This window comes from Penicillium manginii, assembly GCF_028828005.1.
Source record: "Penicillium manginii strain IBT 31320 chromosome Unknown utg000002l:1.0-5564898.0:1.0-5567710.0, whole genome shotgun sequence".
Classification (NCBI taxonomy): domain Eukaryota; kingdom Fungi; phylum Ascomycota; class Eurotiomycetes; order Eurotiales; family Aspergillaceae; genus Penicillium; species Penicillium manginii.
In genome coordinates this window covers 597,327-613,999 of record NW_026643103.1, presented here as the reverse complement: position 1 = coordinate 613,999, position 16,673 = coordinate 597,327, and the positions used below count along the sequence as shown (strand labels likewise).

Genomic DNA, 16,673 nt, shown 5'->3' with positions numbered 1-16,673 from the left:
ATGTGTCAATCTCGACCATTGGACGCAGCTGCGATACTCGATCGGGAGATTCTCTCGAATCCTTCCCCCCTCGAGCCACATGACTCCAAATCACAACCCACCAGAGTACCACCTGAAAAGACGCCATCTGACCTCTTGGCCAACTTCAGTTGGATAGAGAGTGAGTCAAGCGATGACGAGAGCCTTAGTGGCTCAGTAGTGAGCGTCTCGGATCAGCATCAGCAAGCAATTGAAAACTCCGTCAACCGAGCAACATATCCGATTTCTAAAGAATATGTGTTTCAAACTCCGACTCCGTGTAAGGCAAACATTAGCCCGCGGAAAACACGCCCCTACACTGAAAATATTGACGGCGCGCTTTCAAATTGCACGTTCGGCACTTTGGAACCAGCCGCACCTTACTATTACCTGGCCCAGCCGGTTCGAGGAGCCCTTTCCACGAGTCCATATTTTAGGGAGAAGAAATGGGATTTCTTTCCAGAGCTAGGACCGCCTTTACGGACCGAGGACATATCAGATCGACGCATCGAGGTCTCAAGGTTGCCGCAGAAAAGGAAAATTTTCGGTTTCTTCTCGAATATCCTTCGTTTCTCTTCCCTTCACAATGCCAATCACGAGTCCTTGAAAAACCATATGTCTTCGACTGTCTTCAGAAAACGGAATGCAGTGGGTACATCGAGCATATCTAGTGGTTGGAAGAATGTTTCGAGCTATCAAGCAAGCGATGGGAGCTTTGGTTTTAGGAATATTTAATTTCGTTGTGAATCAAAAAGCGGGTTGGACTGCAGTTGAGCAACCAATTTCAAAATCGACTTACCGTCACAAAAGACTTATGTAAGTATCCGGCATCTTCGGTGTCTTTTTCCTTTATTTACTCCATAGACACATCTGGGCCCAATGGTATATTCAACCACAAGTGAGGAATTCACATTATCCAGATAGTATGCAAAATTTAAAGCTGTCACCACGGATACTGTAGCATCCCGGCGCAGCTGCTACTGAAGGCACGGGATAGGGATACTCGCAGAGAGACTGAAGATGGTGGTGACTTGAAGATGCTATGGAGAGAAGCTATCTACATGGCAGGCACGGTGGGCACTGGCTGACTCAGCAACCTGGGGCCTGAGCCCTCAGGCCTCAGTAGCTGCAAGTAGGCATACAACTTGTCTTATCGGAAGATGGAGATATTACTCATAGCCAGGCAAGCGGCTTGGTGTTTGAAATAATATGGCAGAGAAGCCTTTCATTTGCTCACTGAGCCACAGCTTAGAGAGGGTATTATTTTGAAATTTCTCCGAAATTCACCGCCTTCTGAGATGGATTACGGGATCAGTCGGTACTCAAGACGATAGTTTGCTGGTTCAGCATAAATATTGGATCGATATTTTGTGCGGAATTAACAAACACTCAGCAGGCTTGACCTCTGTCCGAGCTCGATATCTTTTTGATGTCTACTTGTCTATTGCGTAGTCGTTTAACCCGTGCACAGCTACGATATATTGTGGTTGTTATTGATATTCTATGCAATTCCTTCAATGACTTTCCTTTAGCTGGGATCGGCATGATGCTAGAGAGGCTAAATAAGTGTGAAAAGAATTTTCCAGGGGAGAAGGGGGCTCGGTATGCTTCAAACCCATTTGGCGAAGAAAAGGTCTTGCTAAGCAGTGCAATAAGGTGTAGCAAAATTGCGCCTTGGTCGCACAAATTAGAAAATCTAAAAAGCTAGATTGGGGATGCTTGTCTCTTCTAGCTAGCAGTTACAGTGGAATTTATCTGTCTGAATGTGGGGAGATACGGAGTTCCGACGGTGAGTGGGTGCTATTTCGATGTGTGATGGTGAGGGCTGGAGGTAAGTGATGATTGAGAGTGGGATTCAGCCAAGCATGGGTCAAAAGATAACGTGACGTTTGACCCACCTTTGGCCCATCATTACTCTGTGGTTTTAACCGAGGGTCTCCCTGGTTTTAACCTATGGTAAGTCTAGTTTGTGAGTTCCTATTGGTTGTATGTTATAGTGCTAATTTTACGATCTGCTATCTACTATACCTATATTTTTAATATCTTTACATAATATTAATTAATATACATTGTTTATAATATATAGAGATTATTAACTTCTATATACTTTTTTAAAAAATTATAAGTATAGATACTACAATTTATCTAGATCTATATTAGGTCGATGCTATTGCCTCGGTACCTGAGGCCAGAATTACGGGTTTTCACTGGCGGTTTTATTGTGACGATGGTACCCACGATTGCATGTCCAGTGCCGAGGGACCGAGATGAAAACATTGTGGATTTCGGGACTAGGATACCAGATGGAGGCTGAAATTCTATCTGGACCAAGAACCTTGGATGTATGTCCACCGGAGACATAGGTCCTGAAGGTTATCTTTGAAACCATGGTCCTCTGGCCACTTACCTGCCCAGGTGGTGTCCCAGTTTCTATATACCGATTGATCGCAAGACCGGGTATAGCTAGGCATGGTATTGTGGGGTAGATTGAAATCAGATTAAACACTGCCGACACACAGGGGCACTTTCCAAAGTTCTCGAACCAAGCTCGAACTTCAAATGAGATAAATTCTCTGGGATGTGTCTAGAAGATGTAAATCAAAGTGGAATATTTGACTTTAATTGAATTTCTATCCGACATATTGATCCTATCTCATTTTAGTGTATCGCCAGAGGATATCACTAAGCCTGGTAGCCTCTGGGATCCGTCCCTGCCACCACATCACAACGGCAGTGGTAGTCCCGCATAGAGTAACAGCGGTGAGAGTCAAGTTACGCAGACATTGAAAGAGGCGTTTTTTCCTGTTTTCATTCGCGCGCTGCTTGAAGTTTGTCGGATTATTGGTTCGAGGGAAGGGTTCATCAGGAACAGGCTTATCAAGGAACTATATTTATCATCAGCCTCGGTTTTGAGGAAGATACATTTTCTTCAAAAGTATACCTTGCAAAGCGGCTCCCAGCCATCCTCAACGGACCACTCAAGCAACTTATCGTTAGGCACCATACCCCGAACCATATTGCAGTGGTCGCGATAGACCCACTTAGCGTTTCGCTGGATACCATCTGTGGTGCTGACGCTGCGAAACACGCCTGGAAACCCGTATCTGAGGTAGATACTATAGAGCCAATAACGCTCGGAGGAGAACCACTGCATTCCCCACATAATCCACGATAGACCAACCTCTTGGGCGATTGTTTTATCAATGCTGTGGTACCAGGCATCAATATCAGGACGCACGTTCAGAATTACTTTGGCCTCTGGATAGGCAGCGACCAGCTCAGGAGCAAATAAAACGGATAAAGAGTCAACCACAGCCTGGTTATCACCAAGGAGAATATCGAATTCCGCACTGGTAATACACACATCGCCATCGCGGGCACCGCTGTACTTCCGCTGCAGTAGCTCAGCACAAAGTTGCAACTTTCCGCCATCTGACTCGAAGACCAAGTCCCAGCCATGATATGTTGGCAGGCCCAGGGTTCGCAAGGCCACGCTTAATGACTCAGTTCCGGTGCGTGGTAAACCCAAGCAGAGCACTTCAACGGGCTTGCTGCGTTTGTGCAGAGTCGGTTCGGGAAACCCGTAGAGTAACCGTTCGAGGGCATACATTTGGGCTTGGAAAAAAGGGTTGACTTAGCATGAGCTTGGGAACAAAGGTCTTTCACATAAATAGTAGCGTGTTCGCAGCTATGGTGGGTCCCCCCTAGCAACAAAGCAAGGGCTTATTTATGGCTTTACGGTAACCTTGGAAGTAGGGTGCCACCCCTACTACTAGAAAATCATACCATACAACATCTTATACAGTAGTTTCTGAATAGGCTGGGGGCCTAATTACGAATGCGGCGGGCTACCTGAGAAAGGCCCCTTATGATCCTCGCTATTAAGCGCCATCCATGCAGGAGAGTATATAGCCAAGCCGATCTGTCGCACAAAGATCGCTAGTGCCAGGCGCACCCACTAGCGAAAATTCGGTGGGATCGCCTGGAATACATTTTAGGTAGCGTGGGGTAATCTCGATAGCACCTGGCAGGATCCGATGTTGGTCGTAGCTCGCCGAGAAAAAGAATGCCCAGGTGACCCCTCGTCACACTCGTCAAATGGCTTGGTTTCAAGTTGCCGTTCTCCTTGCCGCTTTTCAACCTTATTGGAACGAAGGTATATTGAGTTGATAGTATCCATGGGTATGTAAAGTCGCTGTGAAGATGCTCAAGGTATCAAACTTGAAGACAATGTTCATGAAATCGTAAATACTATGCAAAGCGACTGTTTGATCTGGGGCCACCCAGCCTTAACTTGGGCCGAGCATACGCGTTGTGATTTTGTGCACCCAGGTTCCGTCAAAGTGTCGCAAGTCGCTTCTTCTTTCTTGTCACGGGAGTAGATAATAGTTTGTAGCGTCAAGTCAGGAGAGATGCGAGACTCGTGAAATTAGACTCCACCAATAGAAGCGACCGGTCGCATTGAAGATGGTATAGGATCTCCGAACTAAATGGGGCAGAGAGACAACATTACTATCGACATTCAACCATCTAGCTCCAGTTGCTCGCTGTATCTCTCACCCAGACACGGTATAAGCAACAGCTTTTGGAATCCATCCAGTCGTCCCGGCAGTTGTCCCTCTTGCCAACCCCTTGCAAAGTCACCATAAAGTACGGTTTCGGAAGGCAATCGGTCTGATTCCTCAAGCCATGAAGCACTTGTACCGAGATCCCATAGAGTGGTCTTGGATGTGAAGGGAAGTATACTCATTGCCTTGACATTTGGACAACACCCGGTTTTTAGTGACAGATACAAGCCCTCAATCATCATGACAAAAATGATTGTTCTTCGAGCGCTCTCTGCAACTATCCATTCTTGCCATGTGATCGCAGGGGTCAAGCTTGCCGCTCGCTCTTGTAATTGAAAGGCCCAAATTCTTAATATATCCATGTGTTGTTCAGCCAAGGAGCGCTGTCGAATATCGCCATCAAAGAGCTGGACAATTTGAAACAGCATCAATGCATGCACTGCTGCGAGAATCTGGGGCAGGGTACTTGTGTGGATATCCTGCTCCACGAGGCCAGTAGTCTTGCTTTCCAGTATACGGAAAACCAGGTCCTCTGTTTCTGATGTTTTGATACTATAAGCTGCTAACACTGTAAAAGCATCTTGAATAGCATCGGGCAAGTATGCATCGTAGAGACGGGAATGAATGAATGGCGTTTTTCGAGTGATAACAAACTCCTGCGGGTAAGATTTGATATTTCGCAATAGCTGATTGGTTGACCATTTATCCAGGATGGTGGTTTCTGGGTAAATTGCAGCTGGGGATAGTGATGGTATGGAAAGTAGAGAGGGCATCGGAGTAAGCCACGGGATCCCAACATTCGTATCGTCAATGTAAAATTGATCTAGCGGCATAAACAACAGAGTCTCACTGGAAGCAGGGGGGGATTCCGGCCCCGCTTCCAGAAGATGTGATGATTGCAACTGATTCGAAATAATCTGGCGCTTTGGGGGCCATGCACTTTTGTAAGTACACACCAATCCCTGGGCAAGACATCGTGAGCAATCTGGGGTTTGACGGTTGCAGCGCCGTTTCCCTTCGGCACAAGCAATGCATGATTTCTGTCGTGAGCGCGCAGATGGCGATCTGTAAGCCATGGTCTGTATTTTTACGAGAAAATGAACAGCCTTGGAAGATATCCGGGACGGGCGGGTACTAGGGAAGTGGGCCAGGGTCGGCGACCGTGACGGAACAACGATGTTCCGTATCAGCTGACTCACACCGCTTCCTAAAATGGATATAGATCCCTTTGGCTCACCCATACTATGTATTACGTAATTAGTATCAAAGCTTCTGATTTGCTACAGCAGCGCTACAATATAGAGCCAATTTGTATAACCTCAATTTGCTGCACGTTATTTTTTTACAACTTCGTATTATATAATAACTACCTAGGTATGCTATTGGAATTAATGTATCTATTATTTCAGAATATGGGAAGATAAGGGCAGCCTCGGAGGAAAGTAAGGCTGCGATGACAAAGATGTCCGCAGAACTCCGCAAACTCCGCAGAACTCCAAACTCCGCAAAAGTCCACAGGCCGAACTACTATGTCCAAATTCAAAAACCTCCAATAGACAGTATGGCAGATACTTAAATATAGTGCGGAACGAAATTTATATAAAAAATATGAATGGATTCTATGGACTATCTCTACCACACTTGAAAAATTTGAACATAACACTTCTCTCTTTACAATGGCCGTCACTGAGCTTATTTTTCCTAGAGTCAAAACCGACCCGGGTTCACTTAAGGAGCTTGAAAGAGACTGGCCAAGGTTGAGCAAGGGATTGATCGACCCTAATCCCGGCCTACTCTGCGCATTCCGTGGATGGATTTTGACAGAAGATGGATTAGATGTAAGAGAGGCCTACAGAGAGTTCCTCCTTTTTGGTAAGTTCACCTGCTATGTCAAACTTAAACATAGCTGATATAAACAGAATGGAATTCCGTTGATTCCTTTCATGCTTTCATCGGCTCGGAACAATTTGCTGCTTTTGCTAGCTCAATCAGGCATTTGGTGACTGGACCGCCCACCTTGCAGCTGTTTGAAACAAAGTTCTCCCCGAGAGATGCAGCCTCATCGTCCCTAGTTGAGATAGTTCGAGTCAGTGTCTCCAGCTCTGAGAATGTTGAGCAATGCCTTCAAGTGTGGGAGAAAGTATCCCGCGATCTAGCTCTAGCCGGTAATGCAGAGAGCACGACTTCAGTCACCCATGGCAAGAGTTCAAACCTTGAAAAGGACGTCGTTATGGGTATTATAGGATGGCAAAACAGGAAGGTATGAATAAAAGTTCAACTTGGCATAAGTGGCATAAGTGCTATGCTTACCATTAACAGGAACACCAGGACATTTCCCAACAGAAGATTTTGTCGGAAACGCTGGAGTCGCTCAAATCGCTGGGGAAAGTGTCACAGATAACAGTTGACATCGAAGTAATGGACTTGGGTGCATTTTAATATGCTTAGGGATTACTTCCTGAATGGGGAACTGGTGATTGTCTCTTTTCAACAAAGAGTCCATGCGTGCTAGCACTCAATTTCTTAAATATTAGAAGTTTCCCGTCGATCTCGTCTAATAGCGTATTGCGATACGTCAGCGAAGGAATCTTCCCAACTTGCAATATAACCTAGGAAATTTTCTTTTTTCCCCGGGAATTCAAGCCTACATACCTGGTCTTTGTTGCCCGACTGCATTTTTCGCACTTCTATTTTTCTCTTGCCATCCTAAGGAATTTGGCCATGGGAGAACAGACCATCATCTCCTAAGAGATTACTCGCTCGAATATCTAAACCTACGGAAGTTTAAAATTTTCTAGAGCTATTTATGGGCTCTCTCTGTAATTTCTTTAAAGTCCTCCATTCTACTGTCTAAAATGTGCGCACACAAATGGCAAAACTTAGCCCCAGTTGCTGAAGTAATTTCAACTGTGCGCGAAACTTCAAGGCCCCGATTATGAGATTACTTGATTATTCCAGGGTATTTCCACTTGAATTCCAACGTGGCCTGTCACCTTATCCAGTAAATTGGAGAGAAGGTGCTCCAGCAGACCATCTAAGCCAAGCATTTGGGGGCCGCCTATGAGGTTAACCATCTTTACAGCACCATCTACATGACGCTTCAACATGTTTTCATCATGCATGAATAACTAGCGATTGTCAGCTTTGCCTTTCATTCGCATGGGATGAAGTACCTCATCATATGCTAGCATTATAGCTTTTGCAACAGTCGAGTCACCATAGACCGGTACCTCGGTTGAGATCGCGTCTCTCAATGACCGCAGGCTTTTGACCTTATATTGATAGCCCAAATGCGTATAAAAGTGTTTCTGCTCTTCTTGATCCGGGCGATTATAGCTTGCAGATAAATTTCGACATGATGCAAGAAACAAGATGTCCAGTAGACTCGCTTCTGTTAGCGCAAGCGGTATCCATACACTTGTCATACGTTGAGAGAAGTCGATTGCGAGTTCGGTGCAGCGCATTAGTGGGATTATAGCTGTGACGTCTTTTGGAGTTGGTATCACTGCATCAAATCTGGCGTTTGATTCGGACATACAATGATCAAATAGCATTTGCTCCAATAAAATCAAGGGCCTTGCGAAGCTGGTAAAGGGGTCTTTGCGGGAAGCCGGAAGTACAGTGACGATTTCAGCTGGTTTGCTTAAACTGAAGTTCATTTTATTCAGCCATTCACGCTTATTCTGCGCCTGGTATTGTGAAGTCCGTAGGCGCCGCTCCCGGGCATGTGCGGAGCGCGCAGCGTGTGAACGAGCAACCCTCTGCTGTGGTTTGCTTAATTTTGCTGTTTCAGGAGCAGTGATAATAAATTGCACTTCCCGCAACGGCATGATGAGGTATTCTTTCCGCTGTATATTTAGGAGCAATATTTCTCAGGGAAGAGGATAGAGATCTGAGGGTGCCACAGTATGACTAGAAAATGCTGATAAAGCACAAGACTGATATTTGGGGGCTGGTTCATTAAAGTTTCGCCAAGAACTGCGCCTCCCAGATCGGGCATAGATCCAGACTCTCTAACTAGAGTATAAATGTCAAAATAACTTCCTCGCCTCAATTATCATTCAATTGAAAGATACGACGGAATTTAAAAGCCTAAGTCCGCCCGGCGACTGTGAGATTACGTCTCGAAAAAACTATTAGTACCTGGCAACCTTGGGATGACAGAGCGTGAACTAGCTTGCCAAGAGCGCCACCTACTTAATGCAGGAAAAAATACCGCCTAGTTGAAGAATAGTCTTCTTCTTTCGATGTTAATGTAACGGAGTTTTTCAAGTTAGATCCGAGTCTGCATTTGTGATTCAAGTGAATGGTAAGCAAGGTTTTCAACCTACTAATATATAAACAGCGAGCTTTTCGCAGAATTATGCACTTCAAGTTTAGAACTCCAGCCAAAAGAATTCCTCATGAGTGGAACAGTTATTATTACCGGAGCTAATGGCTCCCTGGCCCTTGGCTTTGTCGAATCTTTCCTTTCCAAATACAGTGAGCATAATTTGGTAGCCACTGTTCGAAACCCTTCCGCAGAAAAAGACCCAAATACTGCCAAGCTTCTAAGCCTGGCTAGCAAGTACCCCAAGGCCAATTTCCACCTTGAAACTCTCGACCTTGGCCGTCTACCTGATGTCAGATCCTTCGCGGACAAACTATCGACACGAATTTCCTCAAAGGAACTTCCGCCCATCACAGCGATCGTCTGTAACGCCAGTACATGGTCACTCGAGTCGGGGCAACAGTTTACATTTGATAATTACGAGGCTACATTCCAAATATGTCACCTATCTCATTACCTGCTGGTCCTGAAGCTGCTCGGTAGCATGGACACCACATCCGGGCGTATAATCATGCTCGGTTCCGTCACTCATTACCCCGATAAACCGAACCCCTTGTCTTCGCTTGGGCCATGTTTCCCTGTTGACTTTGAAGAACTGGTCATGCCAACCTTAGACCCAATGAAGCTTGTCCATGACCGTGGATTCCAGAGATATGCGACAGCTAAACTTGCAAACGTGGCTTTTTCAAGCGACCTCAACAAACGACTCCAACAAGTGAGGAAGACCTGGTTATCAGAATTGAAAAGCAATTGACTAACCCATTCTGACAGGATACCAAACTATCACAAATCACAGTAATCGCCATGGACCCTGGTGGTCTTCCTTCGTCAAGAGCCCAAGCGGGGCAGAAGAAATCCACCAGGGCTATAATGGGGACAATCAACTTTCTCATGCCGGTCCTCAAGTATTGCACTACAGTATTCCGCACTACAGAGGATGCTGGTCGAGACCTGGCCACTGTGAGTGCTGATCCGGTATTCAGGGGGAAAAGAGGATACTATGTCGGTCTAAAAACGGACTCTGCGGCGCCAATTAGCCAAGACCCTGACATGCAGAAGAAGCTCTGGGAGTGCTGCTGGAGGTGGGCAGGTCTAACTTCCGCGGAGACTTCTCTTCAGAATATCCTCTGAATTTGAAGTTGATTTCGGTCCAAGGTTCTAGTGGAAGAATTGTTGGGTTCCAACCTTGGAAGGTTTTGCGAAAATAGTATAGATTTGTAGTATTTTCCCTTCACTAATATAACAACTTTTTCTGTCGGTGGCATTTTATTTCACTGTGGGATTAAGCCAGGTGAATGTGCGACGTAAAATTATGGGGTCTCGGAGTCTAGAATTTTCTTTTGACCGACCTGTTCTACTTTCTTCACCGTGACCATCCCTAAGAAAGCATCCGCCTCTGGCAGCCACACCTCAACACAGCTGCATTTTTCTAGTATCGTATCATGATTTATGAACATAGTTTTCTGGGTAGAATATACGGAAGTACCTACTACTAGGTACCGAGGTCAATATCCCATAAGGCTAAGACTTTTATTGCTACTGATTCAAACAATAGTTACTAGTACTATTATATAGCCTACTGTGAATAAGTCCGCGGCGCCTATCCGGTGTGAACTTGAAATACACCGCGTATATTCCTTCTCTCCGCTCTCAATCTACTCTCCAATTTGTTCTATCAGCTTAAGTCCCATGCACCAAAGCAGGAATCTAGGGCACTGGCAATGAACCTAATTAGAGAGAGCTCCGAAGAACAAGGAGATCTATGATACACCTGTCCGGCAACAATCCCCGCTCAAAAACAGCTGATTTGTTAGCACTCAAACATACCGGCAACAAAGAACAAGGAATAGATAAGTTTGGGAATTTTGAAGTCTTCTACGATTTCGAAAAAAAAATCGTAATCATGAGAACAAAAGTTAGAAAAGAACAAAAAAGACAAAGAAAAAAATAACATACAACAGCAGGGATTCGCATGTGGTCACCCACCATACTACTAACCTGCCGGCGTGTGGCTTAAGTACGGCTGAGCGGACGGGAAGCCCTGTTCTCCACACCCTATGGTCGTATGTATCAAACAGTGCACAACAACAATCTATATTGCTCTAGGTCGCTTTCCATAATTATTTTTACAGTAAGGGACTCGGAGAACAACGGCAACGATGTGGAAATTGGAATGACTGAAGCAAATACTATCATAGACTCAAAGATACGTCAAGCGAGTCTTGATTTGAGCTTGCGGAACAATGATGGTCACAGATCGGAGGGAAACGGAGCGGAATAACTGAAATAAGGAAGTTTATATCGATGCCAGTTTCTGACGATGGATGACTCCGAAACCTTGGAAGCGATTCCACAGATTGCTCAGAATTTTTTGAATATCAAGAATGATTACTACTAGTAATAGCTTAATATCTAAGATTCATGAGGATCATCGAAAGCGGTCAATAGCCCGTACCCAAATCTAGACTTCGGGATGGAACCTCACCTGCGACGCTTTTTGGCACTGGGTACTTTTCAAAGAATCATCATGACATAGTTATTTTCAAGGCCCTGCCACCTCAAGTGGGCAAAAACCCCGACTTTTAACCCTTCTGTATCTTTACAAAATATCTCCTCCATGTACTGTTGGACAGCTTTCGTCCACTCCATGCCTCCAGGGCTGAGCATATAATACAACTTGAGCTTCCAAGGCTGCAATACAATATGGGAAATCGCTTTGAGGCTTCCTTCCGGAGTCGGGCGAAGATATTCGCATCACTGCTCAAATATCGAATCGCGGGTTACAAGCCTTCGACAGAAATGTCTCGAATACAAGAGCCTCCGCCGGGCGAGCCTCTAGTCAAGAATTCGGGTTCTATCCTTGATCTTCCGACAGAACTACTGGACATTATTCTTTCCTATCTTTCTACTTACTCACAAGCTTATCTAGCTTTGAGTTGCAAAAGGTTCTATTTAAAGCATCGTGATGTTTGCAGGAGGCCCGAACTTTTGTTCCCTTATTATGTCTCAAATACATCCGCTACTTTAGAGAAACAGAGAGAGTTTCTAATCAACCTAGAGTCATCGACCTGGAAATACTGTGCTGCGTGCTTTAAGCTGCATCCTCCTCAAGAATTTCATAATCTTGGAAGTGCCCTATATCATCGGTATTGCAAATGGCCCGGAGAATTCGCTATCTGTCCATGTCAAGGCCTCACCTCAGAATGCTGGATAGAAGCGTATCTCAGATTACCACAAACCCGAGCGTTTGCTGCATAGTTGAGCTTTTTTTAAAAAACTCTCAACATTTCTTCTTCAGAGGTTTTGGGGAATTTACACTCCTCAATTTACTGTTCAGTGTGTATTGATTCATCTTGCCAACTTTAGGACTAGTAGCTGATGATTTATCCAGGAGCTCAGATGTTCTCCAGTCTATGTAACGATCGAAGCCTTCGGTGCCTAGCACGTGACTAAACACGTGACCCGGGCAGCCGCTCATGTAGATAGTTGCGATGGGAGCTTCTCTCCTTCTGCTCTTCCATCTCTCAGTTTAATACCTTCGTTCAATACTACTGCCATCTTTCAAAGCATCTGAGTCCTTACAGTCTAACGGTATTGCTTCCCCACCTTATCCGTCACAACTTGAATACTAATAGTACATATATTGGTCTATTTTCGCTATTTCTCATGGGTAGTTCAGTTTATCTTTGAGAAGCTTTGGTTGCTGAAGAAGCAAGTTATTCTGTTCATGAACAATGCCTGGTTCCTTTTTCTTTTTGAATGTAGATTATGAAACTAGGAATGTTTGTTTGGCCAATGCTTCTTACTATCCACAATGTTCCACGCACCTGAAGCCAGTAAGAGCACAAAATAAATAATATCAATAACCCACCTGAGCAGGTCGACGAGGGCGGAAGCATAAGGTATCCATGGATGGAGGCTAGTCCACTCGTAAAATCTTATCTTTTTTGAGAGAGTATCTAATTAGATTGAATCATATATCCTATAGGTCTCCTGGGATCATTGCATATATTGCACTTTAGCCTTACACCTTCTTCATTCCATTCGTACGGTATCCTTGAGCAAGATCATTGGTGTTCGCGGCAGCCTGGGCACCACTGGTCAATGAGACGGTGGGAAGATATCCCTGGACATTGACTTGAGTGCCAGTGGTAGCAATAGCGGCAGCACTCTTGTTGACACCAATGGTGATGTATCCAATCAAACCGTCGGCAAGAGTCTCACCTAGAAGCTCCGTGGAAATCATGGCAGAGTATCCGTCGGTCATGGCGACTTTGTACACCGAGTCTTCAGAGTTCAGAGTTCTGTTCAAAGTAGACAAATGGGCGTGGTAGGGAGCCAGCTTGTACACAGAGTTGATCAACTCTTCGGGAAAGAAGAGCTGACCAATGTGCTGAATAGCGGCATCGGAATAGCTAGTGTCATCACCGGTCACATTGGACTGCACAGTCACATGAATGTGGGTAGTTCGGCTATCGTAGTAGCCGGGGAAGATAGTGAGGAACTCAGCAATTCCGGCCTCGTTGGTTTTGGAGATTCCTCGCAAGAATGTTTCGTCATCAGTGGTTCCATCCTCCCTGGTACTCCATCCATCAAGAACAGACACGGTATCCGGGTTGATTCCGGTATATCCAGAGTAAGTACCAGTGGCATTGCAAGCCTAGAAATTATCAGTCGCAAGTACTAGTGCAGTAATAAATAGAAAGACTTAAAGAGTCACATACCCAAATGGTAAGCCAAGCATCCGGGAGAGGCTCACAAGTCTCGACATCAATCAGACCGAGATCAAGGTACAGGTTAACACCATCTTGACCCTCTCGCACGTCATGGCGATGAAGTTCTCCATCCACATCGTAGGGACCGAAGATAGTATTTGGGGCCAGCAGGCAGGTCTTGTTCTGTAGACCTCCGTACATGTACCGGCTCGATGAAGAAACACTGGAATCGCGCTTGCCCAAGAGGCTTCGACGATTCTTCAACGCGGTATCGCGACGCTGTTCGATTTTACCAGCACACTTGTCGGTGCGTCGGGAAAATGTATGAGGTGTGTGCTTCACATTGTTGTGGTCGTGACGCTCGGGGGTGGGCTGATTCCAAAGTTAGTGAACTGAGATGAGAAAAGAAATGGTAGTTCCAATCTGCTTACCGGTCACGCTGCCGATTGCGGTGGCAAATGCAAGGAGAGAGAGCAACGAGGTACGCATGACTTAGAGATGATAGAACAAGAAAATGGAGTCAAAACTGTTAGGCAAAATTCGAGCGCGATGACTATCAATTTATCCTTTTTCATGCTCAATACTGCTAGTTATAAACTTCCCCTTAGAGTATCGCCGGCCCGTATGGAGCTTCATTGCACACACTGTACCCACAAGCTGACGATATCGATTTCCCAGCAACATAATTTGTTGTTGCAAGCCGCATAAGGAGACCATGACGAGGCTATGTGGAGTTCTTTAACGCACCTTTGAAGAGAGCTCTCCTCACAGAGATAAACTTCTAGGCCCTGTGGGCCTAGACAGACAGGGCTGACCGGCAATTGCTGACAACCCTGTATGCCTTGCAAGACTCCTTGGCGAAATTTCCCAATATCATCTCCTAAAATGATAGTTCATTCACAGATTTGAGGAACCTCTAAAGGATAAATGGTAGCTTGGACTATCATTTATATACAAGTCTCAGGAAATTTCATTTTAGGAAGGTGAGCCTAAAAAGCGTCACAATATCTGCCCCTCTTCGAGGCGGTGCGATTTGAACGCTAAAGTGGGCCTTAATTGCGCCCATGGCGCCACTAGGGACCTACCTAAATTACTTGACGTGGCCAGTTTTTTTTCCTGCATTATGAATTACCTACATCAAATATGAACGAAGCAGGATCTTTTTCTCCCGCTGGCACATATTCCGGTTCCGGTTTTTTTCTTCCTGGGCTGGGTGTTCCCCAACTCCACTTTTTTTCGACCCGCCGAGTATGCACACAGTATACGCGTCTTTCTTGGTACCCCTGGCTAAGGGGCTCAACTTCAAGTTCTGGTTCGCGTATAATGCACACATAACTTGATTCCAGTGATATGTTGTATTTGTCTTTTAATGCGCAGATTAGGAAATCATTATTGAGGAACTTGAGCCTCTTGTGCGTAAAGTACTAAGTGAGAAGCAATGGGGTAGGTGTTTCATAACAAAAAATGCGTGAAAATGAGACTTGGCGTGAAACATGATTTCAAATCATACTACAGAGTACGTACTATGAAACCACTCAGGATAATACCTTGTAGCTCATTACTTTTCAATGTCGATCATCCTTAAAAAGATGCTTGGCAGCGAGAGTTCCATGTTTATGTATGACTAATCGGGATTGTGAAGGTTTTCTGGATAACCTTCGGAATTCAGAATGTTAGTTTCAACTCTCAATCGGTCACTCCATCTATTTATCGTTTTCTAAGTCAAGACCGTGGCCCTCGGCCTTGATATTCAAATTCAAATAGTATAGGTTCCATTCAACTTTGGATTTGATTTTCAGATATCGTAAATAATGAGGTACTGGCACTACCGGTGAATTTTTACATGTTTACTCATGTTCCACTCTAATCGGAATTTAATGGATACTTTCAAGTTACCTTCAAAGTTGTTTCAAAGATTATGAATATTGAACTTCCTTATCGTGTTTTCTAATAAATTCTAGGTCGCGCAATTTTATGTATACATACATAGGTAGTTGCCTTCAACAGCCCAAGATAGTAGCACTGGCCCGATCCGATCCATATGTCGCGTCTCGAGGTCATATATATAATAATGCCTCTCATCTCCAGGGCTGAGACTTGAACGTTCAATCTAGTCTCAAGCAATCCATGATTGAGTCCTGTTATTTTTGCGATTTTTTATATCAATTTTCTCAGTGGATATATACTATCAGAGTAGGGAATGATTCATGTTGATTGAAACTCAAATTTATAGGAGACCAAAGTCATACTGCGTTGGCACAGCAAAATACGGCAAAGCAATGGCAGATGTACCATTCTATTCAGTGATTTTGAGCTTGTAACAATCGTACAACTATAATTTGAGAGGTATTAAGTTCTCCCGCTTCAACCCCACTCATTCAAATTAAATATTTGTTCATGAATCGAAATCTCAGCCTTAATTTATCTGGATTATCTTGGTTGGCCTCTGCAAAGTTTCCCATTCGTGGCTGGCGGTGTTTGACATACACGACTAGTACGGAAGCAGTTACCTCCCTGCGCCTCAAAAGCCCGTCCAATTATTTACCGCCACGCTAGTGCTGACTTGTCGATGCGGGCGCCTCAGCACGATGAGGGAGTGAGATTCAAAAACACCTTCACACACTCTTCAATCACGATACATGTTTTCTAATACAATCGTTTCCGTGTTCCAAGTACAATCTGGTGATTCTAATCGAGAAAATCAAAAATTTCCAGTGGCAGACTATGCATGATGCAACTCACACCAATCAATCTGCCAATTATGAGGACGCGGGGGAAATATCGGGCGAGAAGTCAGTGAAAATTGGATCTCTAAATGAGCCCGCTTGGTCTGCGGATGTATTAAAGCAGTGAGTCTCCGATAATTTTTTTTTTTACAAACGCGACCATAACTGAAGATGCAAGGCAAATTGTCCAAACTTCAAAAACAAAACTGGATCGCCGATTGACAGAGTTTCTGAGAATCGCTTCACCCGAAGAAATGCGCTCTTATGAAGAAAGTCGTCACAATCTTTTAACGATCATTGAGCAAGCACAAGATGC

General features: G+C 44.7%; 7 protein-coding genes across 7 annotated transcripts; 3 read left to right on the top strand and 4 right to left on the bottom strand.

Annotated features, from left to right (window-relative positions):
* N7533_001518 (uncharacterized protein) lies at positions 1-753 on the top strand (the record flags this gene model as incomplete). Its single annotated transcript, XM_057098168.1, has 1 exon — positions 1-753. One exon carries the CDS (start codon positions 1-3, stop codon positions 751-753), a length of 753 nt encoding a protein of 250 aa, XP_056963304.1.
* Positions 754-2,666: 1,913 nt separating this feature from the next.
* N7533_001517 (sulfotransferase family protein) lies at positions 2,667-3,628 on the bottom strand (the record flags this gene model as incomplete). Its single annotated transcript, XM_057098167.1, has 2 exons — positions 2,667-2,903; positions 2,960-3,628. 2 exons carry the CDS (start codon positions 3,626-3,628, stop codon positions 2,667-2,669), a joined length of 906 nt encoding a protein of 301 aa, XP_056963303.1.
* Positions 3,629-4,540: 912 nt separating this feature from the next.
* On the bottom strand, positions 4,541-5,662 carry N7533_001516 (Zn(II)2Cys6 transcription factor domain-containing protein; the record flags this gene model as incomplete). The annotated part of the gene is made up of 1 exon (XM_057098166.1): positions 4,541-5,662. One exon carries the CDS (start codon positions 5,660-5,662, stop codon positions 4,541-4,543), a length of 1,122 nt encoding a protein of 373 aa, XP_056963302.1.
* Positions 5,663-6,262: 600 nt separating this feature from the next.
* N7533_001515 (putative quinol monooxygenase) lies at positions 6,263-7,025 on the top strand (the record flags this gene model as incomplete). Its single annotated transcript, XM_057098165.1, has 3 exons — positions 6,263-6,458; positions 6,506-6,846; positions 6,906-7,025. 3 exons carry the CDS (start codon positions 6,263-6,265, stop codon positions 7,023-7,025), a joined length of 657 nt encoding a protein of 218 aa, XP_056963301.1.
* A 689-nt stretch (positions 7,026-7,714) lies between these two features.
* Positions 7,715-8,416, bottom strand: N7533_001514 (uncharacterized protein; the record flags this gene model as incomplete). Its single annotated transcript, XM_057098164.1, has 2 exons — positions 7,715-8,064; positions 8,125-8,416. 2 exons carry the CDS (start codon positions 8,414-8,416, stop codon positions 7,715-7,717), a joined length of 642 nt encoding a protein of 213 aa, XP_056963300.1.
* A 573-nt stretch (positions 8,417-8,989) lies between these two features.
* Positions 8,990-10,047, top strand: N7533_001513 (uncharacterized protein; the record flags this gene model as incomplete). The annotated part of the gene is made up of 2 exons (XM_057098163.1): positions 8,990-9,631; positions 9,688-10,047. The coding sequence occupies 2 exons, from the start codon at positions 8,990-8,992 to the stop codon at positions 10,045-10,047; spliced, it is 1,002 nt and encodes a 333-aa protein (XP_056963299.1).
* Positions 10,048-12,940: 2,893 nt separating this feature from the next.
* Positions 12,941-14,003, bottom strand: N7533_001512 (intradiol ring-cleavage dioxygenase; the record flags this gene model as incomplete). Its single annotated transcript, XM_057098162.1, has 2 exons — positions 12,941-13,576; positions 13,641-14,003. Coding segments are annotated over 2 exons (999 nt in total), but the record flags the coding sequence as incomplete, so codon positions are not given.
* Between the last annotated feature and the right edge of the window lie 2,670 nt (positions 14,004-16,673).